The following is a 23558-nucleotide window of genomic DNA, read 5'->3' on the forward strand; positions in this document are numbered from 1 at the left end:
AGTAAAGCATCTTTTCAAAATCATTATCTTCTTTCCTGTTTTTATATGAACAATTCAGCCACAATGCATTCAAATTTTATGACATCTCAATATAGGCCAAAGTCCCATCAAGCACCAAACTTTTTAATATGAGTAATATGAGATCAGTGGAAAACAGTTTTACAGTAAGTAACACTATAATAAATAGAACGATTCCAATCTTGTCAGGACACCATTTTTGATATCAGTTTAAATAGCCACTAGTAGTTATCATTACTTTGGAGATTAGCACAGTGGATGCACAAAGCAGTAGGTGTGTTTGTGGTTTTTAAGCAACTCAAACGTAACTGCTACACCTGCAATCATAGTGCATCTCACCTGCTCTGCATGACAACACCAGCACAGGAGAGCTGGGTGATCCCCTCCTTATTTGAATGTAATGCAAAAGAGGAGGAAAAAAAGCAGTATTGCCTAGAACACAACTGCGCCCCTAAACCAGCACTACCTTACAAATGAACTCCTGAGATGACATTATTTTCTCTGTCTTCAAATTACTCTGAGCTTTCCCTTCTCTTGAATTGCTGAGGAATAAGGTAAGGGTGTTGTGGCTCTCAGTCCATAAGATGATATTCAGTCTGTGCTATTTAGTTTGACTGCTGCTCTCCCCGTGATCTAATTCCTAGTAAGATGTAATAGGCACTCACAGTCTGATAGAGAAACAATGGATTTCTTCATAGACCTATCCAAAACCAAAGCTGAAGTTGCCCTTGGCAAATTACAAGTTAACCAACAATTCAGCATCTAACAACGGTTTATTCTAGCTGAAAGTCTTGTGCAACACTGTTGGACTGAATAGGGTGGCAGCATTTTGTCACCTATTGGTCTACTGGCAAAAAGCTTTTTCACAACATTAAATCCCTTAGCCGCAGTTCTCAGAAAATATGCAACCTAGCTTTCTGTAGCAAGTCTCCAAGCAACTCTCTTTCTTTCCACTCCTTCATACTGTCCAACAAGGGGACCTACTGACCTTTTCTGGAACTCTCTTTTCCTTTGTTCTGGAGATTTGGAGATATGTTGTTATTACTGAACAGGATGGAAACAGTCAGAAACCCATGAATATTTCTGTTTCCATTATGTTTACTAAAGGGTTTTACAGAAAATGTATTCTGCTCATTTCAACACAGTAAAATGCTCTTCAACACTATTTTAAGGACTTAGATCATTAAAAATCCTTACGTTAGTCTTCTGCATGCAGTGAAATTTATCTCACACCATATCTTCCAATTATTTCCTTTCCAAGAAACAGAATTCTAAAAATGGTGAGATGTACAGATGTAATAACTGATGCAATACATGTCAGTATAGTTTTAAGAGGAGATTTGAGATTCCTTCTTTTCAACAGAGTTTCCCAGTAATGTTTGGCATTTATGACTTGCTTTAAAATGCTCTATCAGGCACGAAACAGAGAAGGCGTGTGTCACTAGGAAAAGTTATATTGAGATAAAACTCTGTGCATGAGAAATATCTTCCATATAAGAGAAAAAGCCCATGTAAGGGCTTCCATGTTCAGCTGTCTCTTGTTCAGAGCATGTCTGTGGTTATATTGAATCAATCTAGACTATTTTTCTCTCCCCAAGACCTGCAGTAGATTAGAGGATGTGTATAAAAACATGGTAATCTCAATGGCAGCAATATGCCATGCACTTACTGCAAACAACAGGCCCAACAGAAGAGGCCAGCAAACTGTGGCTCTTGAGTCAAATGCAACTCCTGCATTGGGATTTTGTCACATGGCTGACATTAAGATTGTAACGATAATGAGCAGAAGCTTCTATCTGCTGTTTTGATGGATTATATACCTTCCCCCAACAAATGTCCAAGTGCTTTTTGAGACAAATTTACTTTTGTCTTCCAAAATATCAATAAGCTCCACAGATATAACCTTTAAAGAAGATTTCCTTTTGTTTGTAAGAAGTAGTAAGTGATTACTCCCTATGTACCTCATCTCTACCAATCATCATCTCCTTCAGTGATCTCTTTTGCAAATGTTGGCTCACACCAGAATTAATGTAACCCTGTTTAGGTGTATACACCTCCGCATTGTAGCAATTTAAACAACAAATAATTCCATAAATAAAACTGCTTAGAGAACTTGGTTTTGCTTCGAGGGAAATAAATTCTGTACGTTGTTGACACTAAGAATGAGTTGACATATTTTTCAGCAATTTTCCATTCATAGGCTTCTAACTGACAGTGATTTAAAAATTTTGCCCATCTTTGCTCATGTGCGCAAACACAATTCTGAGCTGGATTATGGGATGTGAGTTCCTCAATTTAGAGATGCACTATATGGATTACATGCTGACAGATAATATATTTTTTTAAAAAAAACATGCTATGAATGTAATGTAAGCTTTTCTTGATGAGTGTGGAAGAAGAGTTAAAATTTCATACTGAAATATAATTAAACATATTTAAGTAACTTAAAAAGGGAAACTTGGTTAGGATTTGATTCGGTCTATATGGAATAGTGCAAAAGAGAGACTTGCACTCATCAGGCAATACAATTGGAGAACACATGGGAACATTTCATGTAGTGTCTGACATTCAGAACATCTGACCATGGAAAGCAAAGCCCAGAAAGCTCAACCAGTCAATTCAGACTCAACCAGCTTCTTATCAGAGTTGTTTAAGTTGAAAAAGACATTGATATCCTGTCATTCTATCAAACCTACCATTTCTAAATGGCTAGATAAACTGAGCCTTCTCCTACTGATTTCATATGAGAGAAAGATTTACTTATGAAGAAAATTAAATATAGATAAGCTTTAACATTGTTTTTTGAAGTGTAAATACACTGAAGTTTACACAAGGTGTAATTTTGTTTGCTTCCTTCATGAGTTTATGTCTAATAGAGCAGGCTGGATCCCTGTCCTCAACACTGCTAGTCTGCTCAATCAGCCTATGATTGATAAAATGGAGTATTCAACATAGTGTCAATGTAAGCCCATCTAAAATTTGCTATTTGCTGTATCTTGAAATGTCTTTAGGCTCTTTATCTTATACTGAGTGAATTTCAACTCTTCTGCAGAAGACCTCCCATTTCTGCATTAATTATTCACACTGACAACGTCCACTCACTATTTCCATCACCATAGGATTTAGGTTAACCCTTTAACCTAATGGTTACAAACAGCTTTTAGAAGAAATAAGTAATATGTATAATTTTCACCTGAAAGATGCTAGCAAATGAGAGAGTATGTGCATATCCACAAACCACTGGAGGAAGACAAGGCCTCTGGCAGTAAGCATGACATCATGTGAGGCCTCTATTACATTGAAAGGAGTACAGATAATTAAACAGATTATTTTATCCATGGACAACAGATAAAACAACTTATTTTCCTCAGTAATAATCACTTGCAAATTGATGTCTGCATATTGCTTTCCTTTAGCAAAATAAACAGCAACTTGGGAACAACATGCTAGTCAATAGGCAACTTATAAATATTGACTTAAACCTATTTTTTCAGTCAGAGCATCTGGTTATCAAAGTCACAAGGTGTCATTTCTAAATATTGACTTAAAAATAGACTAACAACTCATCAAAATTGATTTGTTTATGCATACCAATTTTTTTGTTAGTTATTATATGAAACAGTTGGTATTCCTCCAAAACCTGAATCGGTGATCTATCACGAGTCTTCATTAATACCAGTTTTTAAATAGCAAGAATTTAACTATGTTATTCAGAATATGGATCTTTGGTCATATATGCCTTTTGCAATACTTAAGCCATGTTATTTATTTAATTTTGCATCAAAACATATGCATTTTTTTTACTATGTCTACCCATTTGTAGAATGAGCCTCTATTGTTCTCTAGACTAACTTGGGATGCACAGCCATAAGTGAGAGGTGGAAACATAAGTTGATGGAGTGGGGTTTTTTTTAGCCAGCAGTTATCAGTTTCAAAAACGTACTAAAATCCAAAAGAAATCTTCTAAGTAATTTATTCTTTATTACTTGTATGTTTTTCTATAGCATGTCTATTTATAAACTAAATTGAAAATGGCTTTGCCCCTCCTCCCCATTTCACAATATTTTAGAATATCAGCCTGAACTCTTGCATTTCACGTTCTAGCTCTTATGATATTCCTGTATTGCAAACAACTTATTATCTGAAATTCAGTCTACCATCATATTTATGCAGAAGCTTGACACATTTTTTATTCTGTGGTACTTGGCAGGACTGAAGTCACAGTATTATTTTACTGGTACTTTGTGGCAGTCAAATAATTGATGAATAGAACTGAGTCTCTTGACTTTTGTAAGATGGGACACAAACAGTTCTTCTAGGCATCATACCTTCATTTGGAACTGAGGACATATGATGACTCTCATTTACATCATGAGCCTGAATGCAAACTCTGGCTGCCCTGTGGTGTATCTACATAACCATTACTTAAGAATCAATGGATTATGAGTCAGCTTTTTGAATATAGTCATAGTACAACGTGAGGGAAACTGCCTGATGCTTGGGAAAGGTCACTTATGGGCTTTTTTGTATGTATTTTTTAAGATAACAGGCATATCACACTGGGAAGAAGCATTCTGACTCCCTGTGGTAATTCATCATGATCATTGCATCTTTTGACTCTTACATAAGGTCTTAATTCTGCAAAAAAACATATCCACATACTTATGCATGTGACAATTCTGACATTCAGTCTTGTTGATTTAAATAGATTCACTCATGTAAGAAAACTCATTTAACTGATTGCAGAATTAAATTTAAAGAAACGAATTTAGCTAAGGCTGAAATTTTAAATTGTATGACTTCATATGATTCATATGATTGATGTTCAAATGATTTATTCTTACAGAACCTGGAATGCCCTCTTTTTCTACATCTGCTTGTGATCATTTAACAACAACATACATGATTTCCTGCTATTAAGCCTTGAGTATTTACATTTAAGCTACATAGAAGGATATTGGTCCTGAGAACAACACAATAAAATTCCTCCAGTTACAGATTATAATTCCCATTTGTAAACATAGATATGGCAGTGCTAATAAATGCAATGCTGATACACAAGAACACAACAGATTTGCTTCCAAATATCAGTGAATCTGACTTGCAATGAAGATTTAGTAGTGCAAAGGATGAGTTGTCCCTCCTTTCTGAAGGGTTTGAGATTGTCTTGCATAGACTGCAGATTTTAGATTCCCTACAATAACATTCTTGTAAGCAACCAGAAATGATAACTCCCTTCGCATTTTTTTAGCTCGTGCAGAAAACATGCGAAATACATTCACACGTCTGAGCTGACCCTGGAGAATTATAACTTCTTAGCCTGTTAAAGGCAGCCATAACCATAACTCACTAGAGTGTAAAAGATTTAAACATGATACCTTTAAATATAAATAAACCCTTGCTCACACTTTTCTACTGAACTACTTGAATATTGGCAACTTTCAGGTGTGATTATTAGCTTAATGTGATTTTTACTTACAGAGAAGTAGTTTTCTAGTCTGAAACACAAGAGACTTGAATAAAATGAGAAAAATTAAAACCATTCTGGATTTCACAAAACAAACAGAGACTATCTTGCAGGAAGGCTGTGCAACATTCAGTACTTTTTCCTCCCAGTTGGGTCCACTTGAACCAACAAGCAACATCCCAAGAGGAACCATAGCATGCTAATAAAAATGACTTCATGTTGTCAAACCCACATGCCTTCTAAGGTGGTACACATGCAGTTGTGATGTTATGTTTTGTCAGTAATTATGTAGTTGCCTGAAAATGTGTAATGATTTTTATGAATACCAGCACTTAATGTACAAATAAATTATTCCATGTCTGAATTTGAAATGAGGAATTCCCAATACGAAACTTACAGTTCAAGGGATTAATCTAAAAATCTTCCAAATATCTTAAATCCATTAAGAGCTGATTTTTTCCTCCATTATTGTAAAATCAATTCTTTTTAGGACTAAGTGAAAGTTTTTTAACATTTATAAAATGTATCCCCATCCACTATAATTTCCATTAAAACTTAATATACACAGAAAAATGTCACCCTTTAGTCAATCACATCTTATAGATATTTGGAATGTATTTGTACAAGACGAAAAGTTTTTTTTTTCTCCTTTTCTTTTGGTAAAGATGAAAAGTCTGCCTCTTACATTATGAAATGTTTTAATCGGCACAACTGCCAGACGTGGTCTAAGTGCCTGCTCTTTCCTGTCCACTGCCCTTCATTTACAAGAGTGAGGCAGCAGATGGCAGCATACAGTGAAAAAAATGTACTTAACATCAGAAATCGTAAAATTAGCAATGTTACTGCTGAAGAAGTAAAACTTTGCTCCTGTTTTTAAAAATATTTATCACACATAACCAGACGGGTACAGTGTAGAAGACAGTATCAGCATCTCTACAGAAAGGAAAACATGAGAAAAAGTCCATATATAAGCGTAGCTGCTATAAACAATTTTCAAGAAGAGACAGAAATGTAGACGTACAACTTGATGTCTTCATGCTTAGCACTTCACAAGCTGAATATTTATTTAGATTCCCAATGCTGTCCTGGGACTGAGTGTGGAAACAAAAGTGGACAGCCTAATACATGTGTTTTCTGGGTCATACTGCAGCTATATCAAATGACAAACCTTTTATGGCAATCTGTGCATACACTTTGGTCACTCAGGAATCAATACAGAAGAACAGAGAGAGAGAGAGACTGTCCCTGACCACAGCAAAAATTAGAAAAGTGATATAAGGACTTTAATAAATAGGTAAATATGAAATAAAAGTATGAATCATTGAGACCAAAATCTATCACCTTTCAATGGCATATGAAAAAATTGTCTGCAGAAATTCATTTACATATTGTGTGTATGTTTGCACAGCTCACAGTTCATTGAATTTACTATAAAACATAAAGCAATGGGAAATGTGAAGATTTCAAACAGTTGCTGCCCTGATAATTATTTATGAATATTTAATTCTGAAATCATGGACTCCTTATACTTACCATAAATTTTATCTTCATTTCTTAAGTTGAAAAAACAATGTAATAAAGTAGCAGGAAACTTGAACTCTATTTCTTGATCTACAACTTTACATATTATTCTTCACTGAATTATTTGGCCTTCTCTAAACAGCTGAAATTTTAAAATATAATATGAGTCAAAAGCACATGCAAAAGGCTAAACTATTTTAGCACATACAAATTAACAGTTTGAAAAACTGTCATCTAAATAAAACACGCTTTTGTCCTGACCCAAGTAACCTAATTTGTGAAAGTGGACACCTGAGCTCATCCAGGGCTTCACTGAAATGAGTAGCTGCACCTGAATCCCATTCTAGTGTGTAGCAAAACTGGGTTATTTTGTACTTGCAGGCATAACTCGTGCCTAAAATCACTCTGAGAAATGAATGCATTTCAAATGAGTCATTACAGCTAATCAGAAAACCAATCTTCCAGATACCAGCTATTCTGGTGATAATAGATTTCTGATTACATCTGCACAGCATGATTAGGGCTAAGTTGGACACTGTTGAAACAAGAGGGATAGCACTGCCAAGAAAAGCAGCAGAAAATAATCACAGCTGTTTTTTTTTTTTTAATTCTTTTTTTCACCTGAACAGAAAATAGGTAGCCTTTGCAGAGCAGATGTTCAAGGACAAAAATTTGGCCACAATTTTTTCGGTCTTAGTTCCTGTTGTCCTTTAGCCAATTTTTTGTATTTATGGAAAAAAAAAGGCAAAGATAATTGATTCCAGCTTTCCTTAACTAGCTAGCTTTTAACTGCATGCTGGAGAAGACTATTGTAACTTATCTTTTGTTATTAAAATACTTTTTAAATTCTATAGCTACATATTGTTTTTACAAAAATCAAGCCAAATATAAAAATAAATCATTTCTGGTCTTTATTGTTGAACAAAGTTATGTGTCCAGATGTGTGGCACTAGTTTGTAGAAGGCAACGACATATAAGATATTTACATTCTTTGCTTTCCAAATCCAGACCAGAGACTCTCATTTCAAGTGTTTCTCATGACCATCGGGGCAAAAGCCTGTTGATTTCGTATTTTTTTAAGCTGATTTCAACTCCCATGTGATTAATGCTTGCCAAGTGTATATATTTGAGTGTTAATATTAAAAAAAAAAAAAACCTATATTGAAGACTGAATAAAACCCCAGAACACAGAGATGTGATAATTCTAGAAACATTAACATTCTTTATTCTGTAAACATAAATAAAGATGCCAAAACCATTTCTTACTATCCAATACTAAATTATGTGTGAAATGTGAAATAAGGATTCACATGATTGAACAGGTACAAGGATTATCTATTCGTGCAACTTGCCAAAAAAGTTCATTTTGAGCTAGTTGTTATAGTGTGAACTCATTACTCTATGGATCATATTATGACCATGAAAAATAATGGTGGCAGATTCCTACATTTAGGGTGAGGATTATTAAACTGTATACTTCTCATGTACCCAAAGTACCACTTACATCTGCATGTCAGAGGCTTTTATGATGCACCCTGCAGAATCATAGAAAAACCTTTTTATAGAAATAAATCTCTATGATGCTTTGGGGAGAATCTTGTTCTTCCTTGTCATGCAAATATTCAGTAAAGGGATACTCTGTGTGCGTATGCACACATGCGTACACTTACATACGTTTACTCTACATGTGTATTCACACTGACAAGAATAGATTTGACTATCCATAAGACAATTCTTATGAAATGTTAAGTAACTTGTGTATGTAAATAACCCCCTAAATTTTCTTTAAAATAATATCTACTATCAATGTAGAAATAAAATTATAATTGATATTAAATTTAAAATACAAATCTGAATACCTCAGCTAATGAAAAGCATGTTTAACATTTCAAAAAATATGTCCATGGAAACTTAAAATGTCCTAGTTTTCCATAAACCAATGAGTGAATAATTTCCACAAGGATTATCAAATCAAATTCTGCTTGGGGATATGTCAACATATTTTGATATTTTTAGACATTTTAAATCCATATGAAGCTGAATTAACTTGAATGGACTTAGCTGGTCTATACATAAGTTTCCAATCTGTAAGATAAGATCTTGTGTAGTTAATCTTTTGCGAGTTCTTTATAAGTGATTAGATTTGAAGCCGTATCTCCCTGCCTTATTTTCCCTACCTCTCGAGCCTGCACAAGATGTTGTATTTTAATTGTACAGTCTGCTTTTGACACAGTCAACAGTTTGCTATAGTTTGTTTAAAAATTCCGCATATCATTCCATAATTTAACTAATTGCAGTTGTACTCTTGCCTAAATATTATTAATAAACAGAACAAAATAAGTTGTTCTTAGAGAATAAGCATCTGGAATCCTTGAACATCTGCAGTTGCAAACATCAAAAGGAAGTAAAATGTTTGAAACAGTCCATTACCATTAAAAGGCAGCTTGCTGAGTTTCCAGTGCAGAATAAAATATTCCTACAACAGCTACTCTGATGGAAGAAAAAAAAGGAAGACAAAAAAAAAGGACTATGACAACAGTCTCAACAGTCTCCCTTACAGGTAGTTGATCTCTACAAGGAAATCATCTGTACAGAGACATCCCTGATGTCTGTTCTGGGCAGTGGTTCAAGGACATGTCATTCAATATACCCATGTAAAAATTCATCCTGAATAGTTCCCAATGCTGAACATGACAAGACAAATATGGGAATTTCTTTTCTACTAGTACAGGATGACAGTGAAGCACCCAGCAGCACACTATCTAACCATGCAGACTAGATGAACAACAGGGCTAGAGATACACAAGGGTAAGAGTGAAGGATTATCTTCTCTTACCGTCTTCCAAGAAAACTTATGCTTTCAAGTAAAGTTCGAGTGCAGGTAGGGAGACAGTTAAAGTTTCGAACAGTTGAAGCCACAGCACACATTACCACTCAGTTTGTGGATCAGAAGGGTACACAGTCAAAGCAATCTGAAAGCCCAAAGCCAAAAGGAATAGAACATATCTGAGAGGATCTTGGTTTTCCCAGTTTGCAGGAGAACTATACTTGAGCAAAATATGATCGATATTTTTGTACTTATCAAATCTACTATGATAAAAATTGAAATATGGTCCTCATCTGAACCTACTTACTAAAAAGAGCCCATGCACGACTTCCAGTACAGAGTGTGATGAGTTGCAGCATGCAAAACTTTAGGAAAGGGAGTTGAATTTGGAGGAAATTTAGCTTCATTTATCAAAAAAGTTAACAAAGAGTGACTTTGGATTGTGCAACCCACACACCAACAGAGATTTTTTGAATATTCACAGTTATTCTACAAAATAAAAACAAACAAACAAACCAAAACAACAACCAAAAAACCCCCAAAAGTCTCCAAAATAATTTAAATAATCTATAAACTATATCAGAAAGCAATATTTGCAGATATGTTCAGCATGAGATACTCCTCACAGCAAAGGTCAAATAGATACTTATTAAAAGTGAATTAACACACAATATCTAACTCCAAAGGAACTGACCCATGCTTCTGCAAAGCTAGGTGTTAAGAGTTCCCCAAATAGTAGTAGAAAAATACCAAATTAAAAGGGATGTTTAATACCTTAGAGAGTGTCTGTGCTCTTCTCAGGATCTCATAAAATGGAACATCATCTTCTGGCATAACATATGTACTTATTTGAGAATTTGTGCTGCATTGTACACAATGACAGAGTGCAGAGCTCTCTATTTGCTATAGTTATGCACTGATGACAAATTACTAGTGAATTTATTTTTGTACAAGTGAACAATCCTAAATGTAAATGTTTATTAGAACTTTTGTTACGGCCTCAATTGAAGGCATTAGTTAACTTACTATTATTGCAGTGCAGTAAGTGACAGTTGGTCTCTATTTTAATTTTATAAACTTGTTATAAACATATATATTTATACTAACAGCAGTTTGTATTTTAATATTTTATCCCAGATTTTCTGCTGGTTCAGTTAGCAGCAGCGGTTGAATTCATGAACAGATGAAGCAGGAGTTATGCTAAAACTTTTCAGCCTAGGCAAAGTTTAGAAGAGTCTAGATTTATCTCCTTAATGAGGGAGTGGAAACAGTAAGTGCCAGAGCAAACAAAGTATGTCAGGGGTTTCTAGGACATCCAAGTTTTTCTGCACGTGCTGGTGGCTGAAGCAATATGAAGAAGGGTTCTTCAGTAGATGGACAATAACGGAAGAAAGGACCATAGTTCTGATAGGTATATGTATCTATGAATGGATACAGAAGGATGAGAGCTTCAGTTTAAGGAGTAAACTATATAGCAGACTGCTTGAGAATTCAGTGTCCCAAAAGTTAGTGGCATCAAGTATAGTAACATGCACCAGACACATACAGAAAGAGTATGTACAAGCAGCCCCACTAGCTGCTTTCAAGCATTTCACTGTAATGGTGGAAAAGGAGCCTGGAGGACTTGCCTGAAAGGAAAACTTCGTTCAGGTATACTACTCTGAACACTTTTCTAACAGCTTGACAGGAGCTGCTTCCCATCTCTGAGCTCTCAGACCTGCCCTTCCTCATCATCTTGTGTGCACTGACACACAGGGAAGTGTCTGCCCACTCAAACGCTTCTCTCTGAGCCCCAGCGTGTGCAACCACTTGTGAAATTTGGCATTAGAATAATATTCTCCTTCAGTAGGGTAATACATCTGCTTGCAGAACACAACAGCTTAGCCTCTCAAGAAGAATAGGGTGATTTGGTCTGGGCATCATAAATCAGGCTACATGATTCAACCATCTTTTTCTCTGGCTGCATCTTCCATGAGACTTGGAAAATTTTCCAAGTGATACTACTTCAGGAGACCTTATCTTCCAAAGTAAAATGGAGTAGCACCACTAATTTATTTTCTTACATAAAAACTCAGCTTGTTATAATCATCAGCTGATTTGTGTTTCTAAATTTGAAACTTCTAGGATTGTTTGCCACTCAGATGGCACCTTGACACAACCTGTATGATTAGTCTTTCTTTTTTTTCAGTGTCACACATGCACTGCATGCAATCTATATAGTGAATAGCATAAAATATCTTTATTTCACTTCCAACCTGATATCATGAATGATGTTAAGAAAACATAATCTTCTTACTCACCCCAGCCTTTGGTTTAGCTCCAGAGCTGACTATCGAGCAGGGAGATGCTGTGTCAGGAGCATGGATGTTAGAAGACGAGTTTGTTTGCGAATGATTTACTGAAGCAACATCCACTCCACTTTCAGAACCAGATTCAATATCCTGTAAAAAAAGTGTTGCAAGTCTCTTTAGTAAACACTAATATGAAATAAAAATCTAGTTTTTCTAAATAATAGAATATTTATGTAGGCTTACTCACATATATAAGCATAATTCTATATATGAGTAATTCTCCTTATTCTTTCCATTACTTACACATCTGCTTGCTGTACTTTTCAATGTGGTGGTTTGTATTAGCTGCTGTTCTGAAATTATAAATCAGTGCTAACATCAAAGCTATAATTCCCCTAAATGTTAGAATGCAAGGTAAGAAAAATCAGCTAGGGGCTGCAGAAGTCTGACATTTTTCTCTGATGTTCAGTATTTCCTGTGTGCTCCCACCTTCTGTCTCAGACAGTGTTGGGAGCTCAGTGAACATCTGTAAAGCATTATACAGCTGAAATGACATCACCATCCAGCAGTTTATACAATTCAGAGGTACAGCTCCCTAGTTTTTTTGGAATCGCAGACACTTATAAGCCAAAAGCTATTTCTGGTTAAAATGCCCTTACTTTTAATGACACTAATTACATTCCTTTTTTTTTTTTTTTAGAACAAAAAGAAGAAACATAGTATGATTTATTTTTGAGGAAGTAAAAATATTGCACGTCTGATTTACTGCATAGAGTGTGGGCAGGGGATTATACTGCTTGCAAGATAAATTGTGACACATGTCTGGCAAAGAGCTGGCTATGTGTAGAACCAGCCATATACTGTCAGGTTTATTAGCCGAGATGCAGCCTGTGTGAATACGGCTACACAGAACACAGAAAAAGCCTGAACTATTAACCCCAGCCAACTCCGTGCAGACAAAGCCTAAGTTTCCTCATACCAAGGTCCTAGAATAGGTGAAATATGCGGCAAAGGCATCTCAGGGGTTCTGCTTCTGAACTGGAGAGAAATGGTAACCCTTTGATTCATTAATTTCAGCTAAATCTCTGTTCTGCTAAATTGAAGCTGCCAATTTTACAGGTGCCTCTACACCAAGTACACAAGCCTGCTGTTTTCTGAAAAGGGTTAAGAAAATAAAGACAAAGCTGCACTTTAGGTAGGACCCTGCATTTCAGCCGGACATCTCCTGCCAGTCTGCAAGGTGAAGCTTTGGGAATGCAACAGAGTAATGGAAATGCCTCTGTAGAAGTCACCTTGTGTAAAGCTGCTATTAGACATTCCTGCTCAGCAGAGCCATGCTGCCACACTGAAGAACCATGTTCCCTGCCCTATTACCCGTTTTTTTTATCGCATGCAAAGGCTTTGTTACTATAAAATCAATGAGGCTGAACACAATGCGCAAGTGTCTCAAAAACCAAATCTTTTGATCTTCTGATTCATAAACCCAAAGGCTCAAAAATCCCTAGAAAATTCAGTGTATATAAATAACATATATACCATGTTTGATACAAAATGTCTTTCTGGAGGGCTGCTTTGCAGCATAGAAACAGGTACCACCTCTAATTGTCATGCAGGCTTACTTACACAGATTGCCCCAACTCCCTTTATTGCTCTAAGAAATTAGGCAAATGCTGGCTGTCATTGGCAGGCGAGATATAGAGAACAAATGTTAACCTTGTATTTCAGCTTTCTTCTCCCAACAGTGCTCAAGGAGATGCTGTGAGAACATTGGTGTCCAGGGGGAAGATGTTTAACTACTAAAAGTGTAATTATGTTATGTCCTTTAAAAATGACATATATAATCTTCAGCTGACCAAACTCACAGAACCTAAATACGGCTTTTCTCACCTATAGCAATAGTAAAGCCTGTCTTTAACAGGAAAATCCCCTCATTATCTAAAAGAAAATACCACTAACAAAAGCAAATGACCTGAATGTTAGCCTAGGGATCTTGGGTCAGTATTTCTCAGGTTTTATAAATCGAAAAACAGCTGCAGCACATCTGGGTGAAATTAGGAGGACACCTTCATGAGAATACCTTCGGTCAGTCATTTCATCTTCTTCACAGGTACATGCGTAAACATTTTTCAGGAACAAAATCTCATCAATCACGCTTGTGAGCTGTCTAGTCTTCAGACTACTCTCAGCAAGGAATTATCTAATTTAAATAAATAAATTAACTAAAGAAATGTAAATAATTAAAGTTCTGCCTAGAATCTTATTTTGAATGACAGAGGATTTCATAAGTGTATCTCTGCCAAATATTTCATGGACCCTCTCATAGCAGAAAAAAACCCCTGTAGCTCAGACTTACTTTCAGTTGTAACTATATAATGTCAAATTACGCATATATATGCTCTGAGACTGCTGTGATTCTGACTCTGTGCTGACTCTACATTAGATAGAGAGTGAGACATTTCCTGAGTCTTGTTGATATCCCTTTCCTTCACCTGGGAGCTCTGAAGCTCTCTATGAAATGATGCCGAAAGGAAGCATTGGATGCTACTATTACTGCCTACAAAACATACATATATGCAAACAAAAAATATGGAACAAATTCTTTACAAAAAGAGCTTTAGTTCTGAAAGCTGATGAATATGAGACCTGAAATTAAAAAAAGAAAAAAAAGTGAAGTAAAACCAGATTCTTCATAGAATAATAAGAAAGAATAAACAAATTGGCTTACAGGTATATGCCTCCGTTTGTATGTTGGGGTGCTGGATGGAGAAGAGCCTGCACTGAGAGCATTCTCAATATCCTGATCAAGCTGGTCCAGTTTCATAATTAACAGCACCATTGAATCCAGTCGTGATCGATCCCGATCTTCTGTTATTTCCTAAGGAATAGAACACACAATTGCTGAATCTAAAATGCCATTACTTGGAAGGAATAAACTTAAAGAAAGCTCTGTTTCTTAATTTGACATGAAATTACATTGAATAATAGTCAGAAAAATATCTTCTTTGGGAAAAATGCTTTTTTGTGTAATCAGTTCACTGAGCATTGACTCACTGCTGGGAAAACATTTTACATTAATATTTAATATACATCCATTAAAGCAATTACATTTTTTAAAAAAGAACAATTATTTGGTATAAGTGCATCATTACCATTTCCTGGATGCACATGCTCTTTAAAGAGCTACTAATTCTAAATGTTCCTCCAAACATTCAACCCAAGATAATTAATCTGATTGTACAAATACAAATGATGAAGGTTAATGTATGATTGAAATGGGAAAGAAGTTCAAAGAAGCCGTTTTCCAGTTGAGGATAACTACAATTACTTTTCCTCGCAGAACTCAGTGTAACGATGTTTTGTCGATTCTTGGCAGGGAGTTCTGTCTTAGTTGGAAATTCCTGATATACACGAGATACATCAACATTATAGTAAACCCAGTATTGCAGATCCTCTGCCTGGAAAGACAGAAGTAGAAGGGGAATTCACATCACAACCTTAAAAACCCAGTTTATGCGGCTTATTCCACTATACTCTGTTTGTAGAAAATGGAGACAAAGAAGATCCTCAAAAGAGCAACTCAAAGCAAGATCTTCAGTTAGATGGACTAAATAACGCTCTCAAGGAATTTCTTCCTTTCCCTCTTATATACAGAGTTAATGCAAAAGTTAGCCAATTAGCCTGCCTCAAAATTTAGGAATATGAAAACTCGCACTGGTTCCTGTTTGGATTTTCACAATAGGAAGCTAGAAAACAAGAAATCCCATTAACTCAATTAAAAGAACATTTTTAATAAATTCTTCTCAAGAAATGGAAACAGAGATGTTATAATTACTTCACTGTGTCCAAGAAGAGGGTAACGTAAATGCCCAAATCAGTCTTTTTTTGATAGTCATTAAACTCTTTTTCAGGCTACACAGCCTCTTGTCTAAGAAGCTGGGATTCTGTTGGCAGCGTTTTATAGGCTGCTTCAAAGATGCTGCAAAGCATGAATTTAATTATGCCTGCTAGAATTAAAGGAACTGTATTGATAAAATAGTCACATAAAACATGGTCTACATGGTCTTTATGTGAAGACAGAGATGACCAAAGGTTAGTTAACTAAATCTTAGAAAAGCAGAAATACAGATCTGTCAGTCCACAGCAGAGTTAATAACAACATTCGTAGCAAAGGCCAAGCCCAGGAAAAAACGTGTATTTAATTTTTTATTACAACATGATACTTTGGATTGATTTGCTGAAAAAGCTGATGAATTCACAGGACCTCCTGACGAACTTGAACTGAGTTTAGAATGACCCTGAGAGAATATTACCTCAAAACAACACAGCAATCAGTGAGATGGGTAAAGTTTCATTTTCTGTCAAACTGAAAATGCAATGTCCCAAATGACTCACTGAAACTCCATGAATCTTCATTTAAACTGATGTGAAATAGATATCTGAAGTTTGCAAATGTCAGAATAGTTATTTTGTCTAATCTGCATGATTGCAGAAAACCCAGTGGAGCAAATAAGGGTCTGCTAACAAAAGACACGTGACCTCCTTTGTGGCATGTGGCTGTGTTTGCCATGGCATGTGAGACTGTAGTCAGTTCACTGCTACCAAAACTAGCCTCCTATATAGTCCCCTAACTGTGTATTCAATTCTATTAGTTTTGCTTGGAAACATAGCACTGGAAACCTAAAATTTAGGATGCCTAATAAACCTAAAATTAACACTTGACTTAAACCCCAAAAGTTAATTGTCACACCACAACAAAATGAGTGGTAGTGACTGGTAAGGTTTTTTAGTTTGTTTGTTTTGTTTGTTTGTTTTTTTCAGACTAGAGAGATAGCAGGTATTTTGCATTAAGGGGGTGGGGGCTGGGAGAAGGGGAGGACCAGGGAGAAGAAGAGAGAGAGAGAAAAGAGGAATTTTCCCCAAGCAAATTGTTTGACTTATCCTGCCAAAAAATTATAAACTTGCTCTGCATGTGGCAGATTGAGAATGCTGGAGGAGAAGCTGCTGAAATGAAGAGGTGGCAAAATATTACTCAAAGTGATATTCAGCCTTGACACAACAAGCTGTCTTTTCAGGCAAACACCTCTTTCAGAAAACAATAATATTATCAGTATGGAATTCAGCTGTTCTGCTCAGAAGTCCTAGCAATGGTTTGCGGTTCTGACAGCTGTTGACCTCAATCTTGTCATAAGAATATTTAACATTTTAACTATAGTTTCTATTTTCACAATTTACTGAATAACACAATAATCACCTTCTGTTTGGCTGAGGCAGTATTAGATTGTGTACATGAAAGCCTAAACATTATACCAAAAATTTAAAACATACAAGTAAAAAAGACTGATCTGGAGTTGGAAATTCAATGCAACACAATAAATAAATATTATTGTAAGATTAATTTATATTTAGACAGTTTTAGCCTTGATATTATTGAATAAATTTCCAAGTGCTTTATAGCCTATTTGTCTTTTTTGTATCTCCCTTGTGTATATATTCTGAGATTTTATTACTGAAATGTGATATGATCTAAAGCCAGAAATATTATCAATTCCTTTGTTTTCTTTTGAAAATATAGTATTTCCTTTGCATACAATTCCTCACATTTTTCCCCACTTATAGCTAGTTTCCTTCCAAATTAGAATGCACTAATATAAACTACATTTATACAATTATACGAAAATCCTGTCTTTACAATTATGACATCAAAACTCAGACATTAGAAGACTGCCCTTAGAAACTGAATTTCTGCCTTTAGGCATTTGCATTGGGCAATTCAGGAATGTGTCACAAACATATAGAGTAGGTTAGACTTGATACGTTATTTGTCTGGAGATTTTATTTTTAACATGTCTCCACACAAAGAGGAAACAGTTTAGGTCACGAACTGGAAAAAATAATATTTCTTTTAATTTGTATCCTCACTGGTGTAATAAAGGAGCCAGTTAAATTTGAATATAGTCATATGTTTAGAACAGAAAGCATTGTAGCTGTTCCCAGAATGCAGGATGCTTGAATTATTTCTAAATTAAGTATTAAACCCTCAAAGTTAAGGTCTTATTAAAAGAAATCCACATGTTTTTACAAGGGAAACAGTTCACAGGCCCTGTTGCTATCATCAGCACACTATGCTAATAAAATGAAAATATTTTGGAGGACATGGTTACAGATGAGATTTGGCCACTTTTTAAGGCACTTTTGTGATTTTGGAGCTTATATTGTAGTTGAAAAGAATAACACTATTTTTTCCCCTCTATGGACTCCACATCTTCAAGTCCTTGTTTGTCTTTTTACTAACATGCTGCCTTGTGTCTGTATTTGGTCTTTATAAATCTATTTTGTCTTATCAGGACATGGCAAAATATTTGAAGTAGGTACCCTTTCACTTCCTCTCTCTCAAGTCTTCTATTTCTCTGCATGTATTTTTCTCCTTCTCCCATACCCAGTGTTTTACACCACACACACATTTTTTTTTTCCTATCATGGCCCCTTTTCCCATGCACTTCTCTCAGAGCTGAAGCAAAGGGTACCTTTTGAAAAGAAGCATGTACTCTGAAGAGTACATTCACTCCCACCTTCCCTGTAAGATCTCCCACTCAATGCATCTTCTGGTTTCCAGACCAGAGTAGACATCGCCATTGGTGCCAGTGGGGTCCCCTGTGGTTAAGACAGGGAGAGGACATCTTGCTCCAAGCAGCCACATTAGGGCCATCAGGACACCAAAAGCCTTGCTCCTCCATGATGCTCTTGTGTCAAGATGCTCAAAATTTCTTTGCAAAAGACACCTTGGTTTTCAGAGGCAAGCTAATTGCACAACTGGCAAGGCGAGCTTCATTACCACAAAAGAAAGGGATTTCTTTTATGGAAAGAGTTGACTGAGTTTCGCCTGGTATTCTTGATCTGCAGCCATCTGCTATGTGTTTCAGATGACATTAAATTACTCATTCTTGTCTTTCCTCACAAAAAAAAATTCCCTTTCTGAAAAATATAAAATAATTAAATTACTGATTTTATACTGTGAAGGTTTTCATCTGCACTGAAAACAAATACAAAGAAGTGCTCCATTCCTTCTTGACATAAGACATAGGTCTAGACACAAAGGTCACAGTAAGGTTACTATTATAAAACATATTTTGAACTAATATTTAAAATAGACTGAGAATGGAACAAATAACATAAGCATACACTGGTGTACACATGCACAGGTGAGGAGACATGCTCATGCATGCAGATATCACTACACATTCATGCATGATTTTGGGAAAGTAGCTTTACTTCTAATTCTTCTTACAAGAACTTTAGATAGCTAACTCATTTTTTCAAATATGAAGTATTCCATAGCAATGGTTATGTGTACTTTTTAATTCCTGTTAAGCCCACAAAGAAGTTGTTTGCAAAAATGAAGACTTCAGACACACTATTGCTATATTATGTAGTAACTGTCATTCACAATGCTGTATCCTTAAAGAAAATGTAATAAATACCACCACATCAGAAAGTCAACCTCTGAATAACATTATTGTAACAAAACATGTGCTTTTTGTACTTCCAGACAAAAAATATTTCTCCTTCTATGGAGCATAGTGCTTGCAGAGATAATGCTGCACTCTTTGGGGAAAAGAGGAAAATGTGTTGGAAAATGCTAGAGAGCATAAAATCCCAATATACTCAAGCTAATAAATTCCAGGAACAGGAAGGTTTCAGGACTAGAAGTGAGGTGAAGCTTTTCTATTTCCCTAACTCTTCACAGAATCTTTCAGATTCATGTACTATTCACAGGTAAGGTCTTTTGAATTTAACCTGATTTCCACTGCAGGAACTTACCATCTTTCATCTTCAAAGCTAATTTAATCCAAACAAAAGTATTCCTCTTTAGTAACTTCCTTTCTACAGCTGTTTTTGCCTAAACACATACTCAACCTTTTAGTTCGGGCAGTTTCGTTTGTAGCTTTCTGTGTTTCCTGTTGGTCAAGTAAACTGTCCAGCAGAGATGTTATTTTAATAATAAAATTTAGCAATTTACTATTGATAAAATGGAAAATCACTCCAAAACCCTGGGAGAAAACAATCTGAGGAATCATTGTTACAAGGCTACGTTAATGGCAGGCAGTAGTTATTCATTAAGCGGTTGCCCTTGAAACACAACGCAGAAACTAAGTCTAGGGTGACTTTCTAGATTATGTCATATTACCATTAGTGGTAGATATTAATAGAAAAGATGAACTTCTCAAACTGTCATTACTGCATCAATGTTATATAAATTTTCCTGCAATACTGATGAAAACAATTATTAGTGGTGCTAATTCAGGCAACAAAGAAAAGCATCCCCAAATCTAAAAGTAACAAGTCTAAAAGGTACATCCCATCCCATTAAGAATGTAATTATACTTAGAATATGATTTGATAAACTACAGATCATGGGTGAAATCTAGCTCTCTGTCTTTGGAGTTATACTTGTTTACAGTGGCTGGTCTGATGACACCCAGGTCTTCGTAAAAATTCCTGATTTAGGACCATGTCAGGATTATGACTATGAAAACTTGCCGAAATCAAATCCTATAGAGGCACAGAGCACAACAGGAACATAATGTGCCTTTATTGGGTGGGAAAAAAAAACATAATTAAAACATAAAGCCACTTATCATACTTTTCCAAGTATAAAGAATATTCAGTTACTTTCTGCTTTCCCTGTTCTTCATATTTTGTAAATTGGCATTATACTTATTCTTTTTGGCCACACTTTTATGGCTATGACTTACAAGGTAAGCAAAGTCAAGTTTTTTACCTTTACTGAATTCCATTTCTGCTTGCTACAAGGGGAAAGTCTTCTCCTTTATGAAGAATATTATGACAGTAATCTGAGCATTATTTATCAGACGGGAAAAATACTGTAATTAAATAGAACAGTGATGAAATAGAATGTGAGGGGAGGATGACTGATGCTCCATTTTTTACAATGTGGCAAAACTATGTCAGATCTAGTAATTTTGTGCAAAATCAACAAGAAGATACTGAAGTGGACTTTTTATTGCTTTGTTGTTATGCTATTAATCAAACAGACTCAAGGTAAAATAGTGACTATTTTAATTATCAGAAATTAAACTAGTTTCAGTGACACTATGAAATCTAACTTGGATATGTGTCCGTTGTTGGTACGTATTTTACAAATAGATAATAAGTCAATCTACTTGTATATTTATATTTTATATGCCTACTTTATAGATTGGTGGAAAGGGAGCTGTTTTGTTTTAGTTTTACAGTTAAATCAGAGGCAGGGTTTGTCTTTCAGGAGATCCATTCTGGTCTTTGTGATTTTGTTTAAACCTTTTAGATTTTGTTTGAGGCTTTTAGATTTATCTAACTAAATATTCAAAGTAAATGAAGAAAGAAGAATTGATGCCAATGATCTCTCACAGGGGTCCTCATATCTATTGAAATCAAATGAATTAAGAATAATTTATGTGAGACTGTGGAAAGTCCAGACTCCAAATGGTATCGTCTGAAAGGAACAGCATGTGAGAAAATGTAACTAAATTGATCACAAATCGTTGAGTGTCTTTGAATTTATATATTATTTGCCTTTGTATTTTATGATACTTGAAAGTGTTACATATCAGTTTTCTTATGTGTGCAACATAGTTAATAATGCAAAGGCTCTCTGAGGACTTCAGTTTCTATATTAGAAATTAACTTATCAGGGCAATAAAACTGACCATTTACAAGTCAATATTTGAACTGTGACAAGTTTTTTGGACTCCAGCTGTTCACATTAATCCAACTTGGAAGTGCTTGAGAATCACAGTTACAGGTGTCTGGATGTCTGATGTGGCACAAACACTTAGGACACCCCATTCTTAAAAGAAAATTCAGACTTGGGGAGCTATAACAATATATGAGATAGAAAAGATTTTGTATTTGACCCATCGGTATACTTTATAAGTTACTTATGATTTGTTCCTCCTTAAGACACAAGACACTCACTTCTGGAAACACAAAGGTGAGGATAATTATGATCCAGCAGTGCAGCCTCATGGCAAAACAAGACCAACAGTATCTGGGCAGCACTAGGGAGAACGTCACCAGCAGGAAAAGGGAGGATCCTTCTCATCTATTCAGCCCTGGTGAGACACACCTTGGTTCAGTGTTGGGTCCAGTCCTGCACTCCCTGGTACAAGACATGAACATACTGGAGCAAGTCCTGTGAAGATGATTAAGGTTTTTGAGTATCTTTCATATAAGGGAAGGCTGAGAAAGCTGGAACTGTTTAGCCTGCAGAAGAGAAGGCTCTGGAGGGATCTAACTGATGGCCTTAATTAATTTGCCTATTATTTGTGAGTTGGGGGGGAGAGTCTCCACTGAGTGCTTTGAGTTCAGTTAACTTAATCAGTTGCAGAAAATTTCCTATATTTGCTTTTCTTTGCAAGCAAAATGTTTGTGCAAAGCTAGGAAGCACTATGGAAGAAATGTGCAGTTATACAAAAAATATAACAAATCCTCATATCAGGGGAGCAAGTTTAGCTGGTTATTTAGCCTTGCCATGAGGGCTTAGCTTGAAGATATCCAAGTTCTTGGTCATCTGTGGGGTTTTTGTTTGTTTGTTTTGTTTTTCCTGTTGTTGTTGTTTTTGTGTGTGGTTTTTTTTTTTTTTTTTTTTTTTAATATAAATGTCTAACTGTGTCTGCCTTTTACTTCAGTTCTGTATTACTCTTCTGAGTTCTATGGGTTTATTTATATTTCTGTGTATTTACAAGTCACATAAACACACGTGCATGCACTCTGATTTGTGCAGCAAGGAGAATTTGTACATTGATGAAAGGTTTAAATTTGTCATTCTTTTCTAAATGCAGAAGTAAATATTACCAGTTTACCTGCAGAGACTAATTAAAAAAAATATTGGGCTGGCTTATTACCAACAGTTGACTGAGAAAGTTTATATATTGAATGACAAAATGTAATATTTTGTAATAGCCTGCAACTTGCTGAAATCAGCCTAGTGCTTAGAGATTCTGAGATTGTGGTCATTTATTTAGATATCTAGCTAGAGACAGAAGAATCTGTAGTTATCATTCTGTTTTTGGCAAGCTGACTCAAGTTAGCGATTTACATGAGAAATTCACTAGGCTTATCTGCCAAGTAGAGTTTCCAATTCCTTTCATGTCTGGAGGAGACGATTAGAAGAGAAAGGGAATTGAGGAAAGCTGAGATAGAGTGCATTCAGCATGGAGCATTTTCTTCCCCTGTACCCAAGCATAACTAGATTATGGAGACATCTGTAAAGAGGCAGCAAAGAAAATACAGAACTTCAGAGTTGATGGTGGAAAGAATAAGGTGGGGGATTTGATGCAGAGAGAAGAGCTCAATTTCTTGTATGGAAAGCTGTACAATATAGACTAGTATATACCGTAACAAATCTCAGGGAGTCCAAGCAACCTCGTGTCTG

The 23558-nt window shown here is 35.6% G+C and overlaps 1 protein-coding gene across 1 annotated transcript in view; it reads right to left on the bottom strand.

Moving 5' to 3' along the window:
• The window catches only part of DLC1 (DLC1 Rho GTPase activating protein), a 232547-nt gene that overhangs the window by 157193 nt on the left and 51796 nt on the right, over positions 1 to 23558 (bottom strand). The window contains exons 3-4 of the mRNA XM_065836115.2: positions 14850 to 14999; positions 12134 to 12274 (exon numbers count right to left, since the gene is read on the bottom strand). Coding sequence (XP_065692187.2) covers positions 12134 to 12274; positions 14850 to 14999 — 291 coding nt within the window. The remainder of the gene's footprint in view (positions 1 to 12133; positions 12275 to 14849; positions 15000 to 23558) is intronic.

The sequence above is a fragment of the Patagioenas fasciata genome, chromosome 4 (assembly GCF_037038585.1).
Source record: "Patagioenas fasciata isolate bPatFas1 chromosome 4, bPatFas1.hap1, whole genome shotgun sequence".
NCBI classification, from domain to species: domain Eukaryota; kingdom Metazoa; phylum Chordata; class Aves; order Columbiformes; family Columbidae; genus Patagioenas; species Patagioenas fasciata.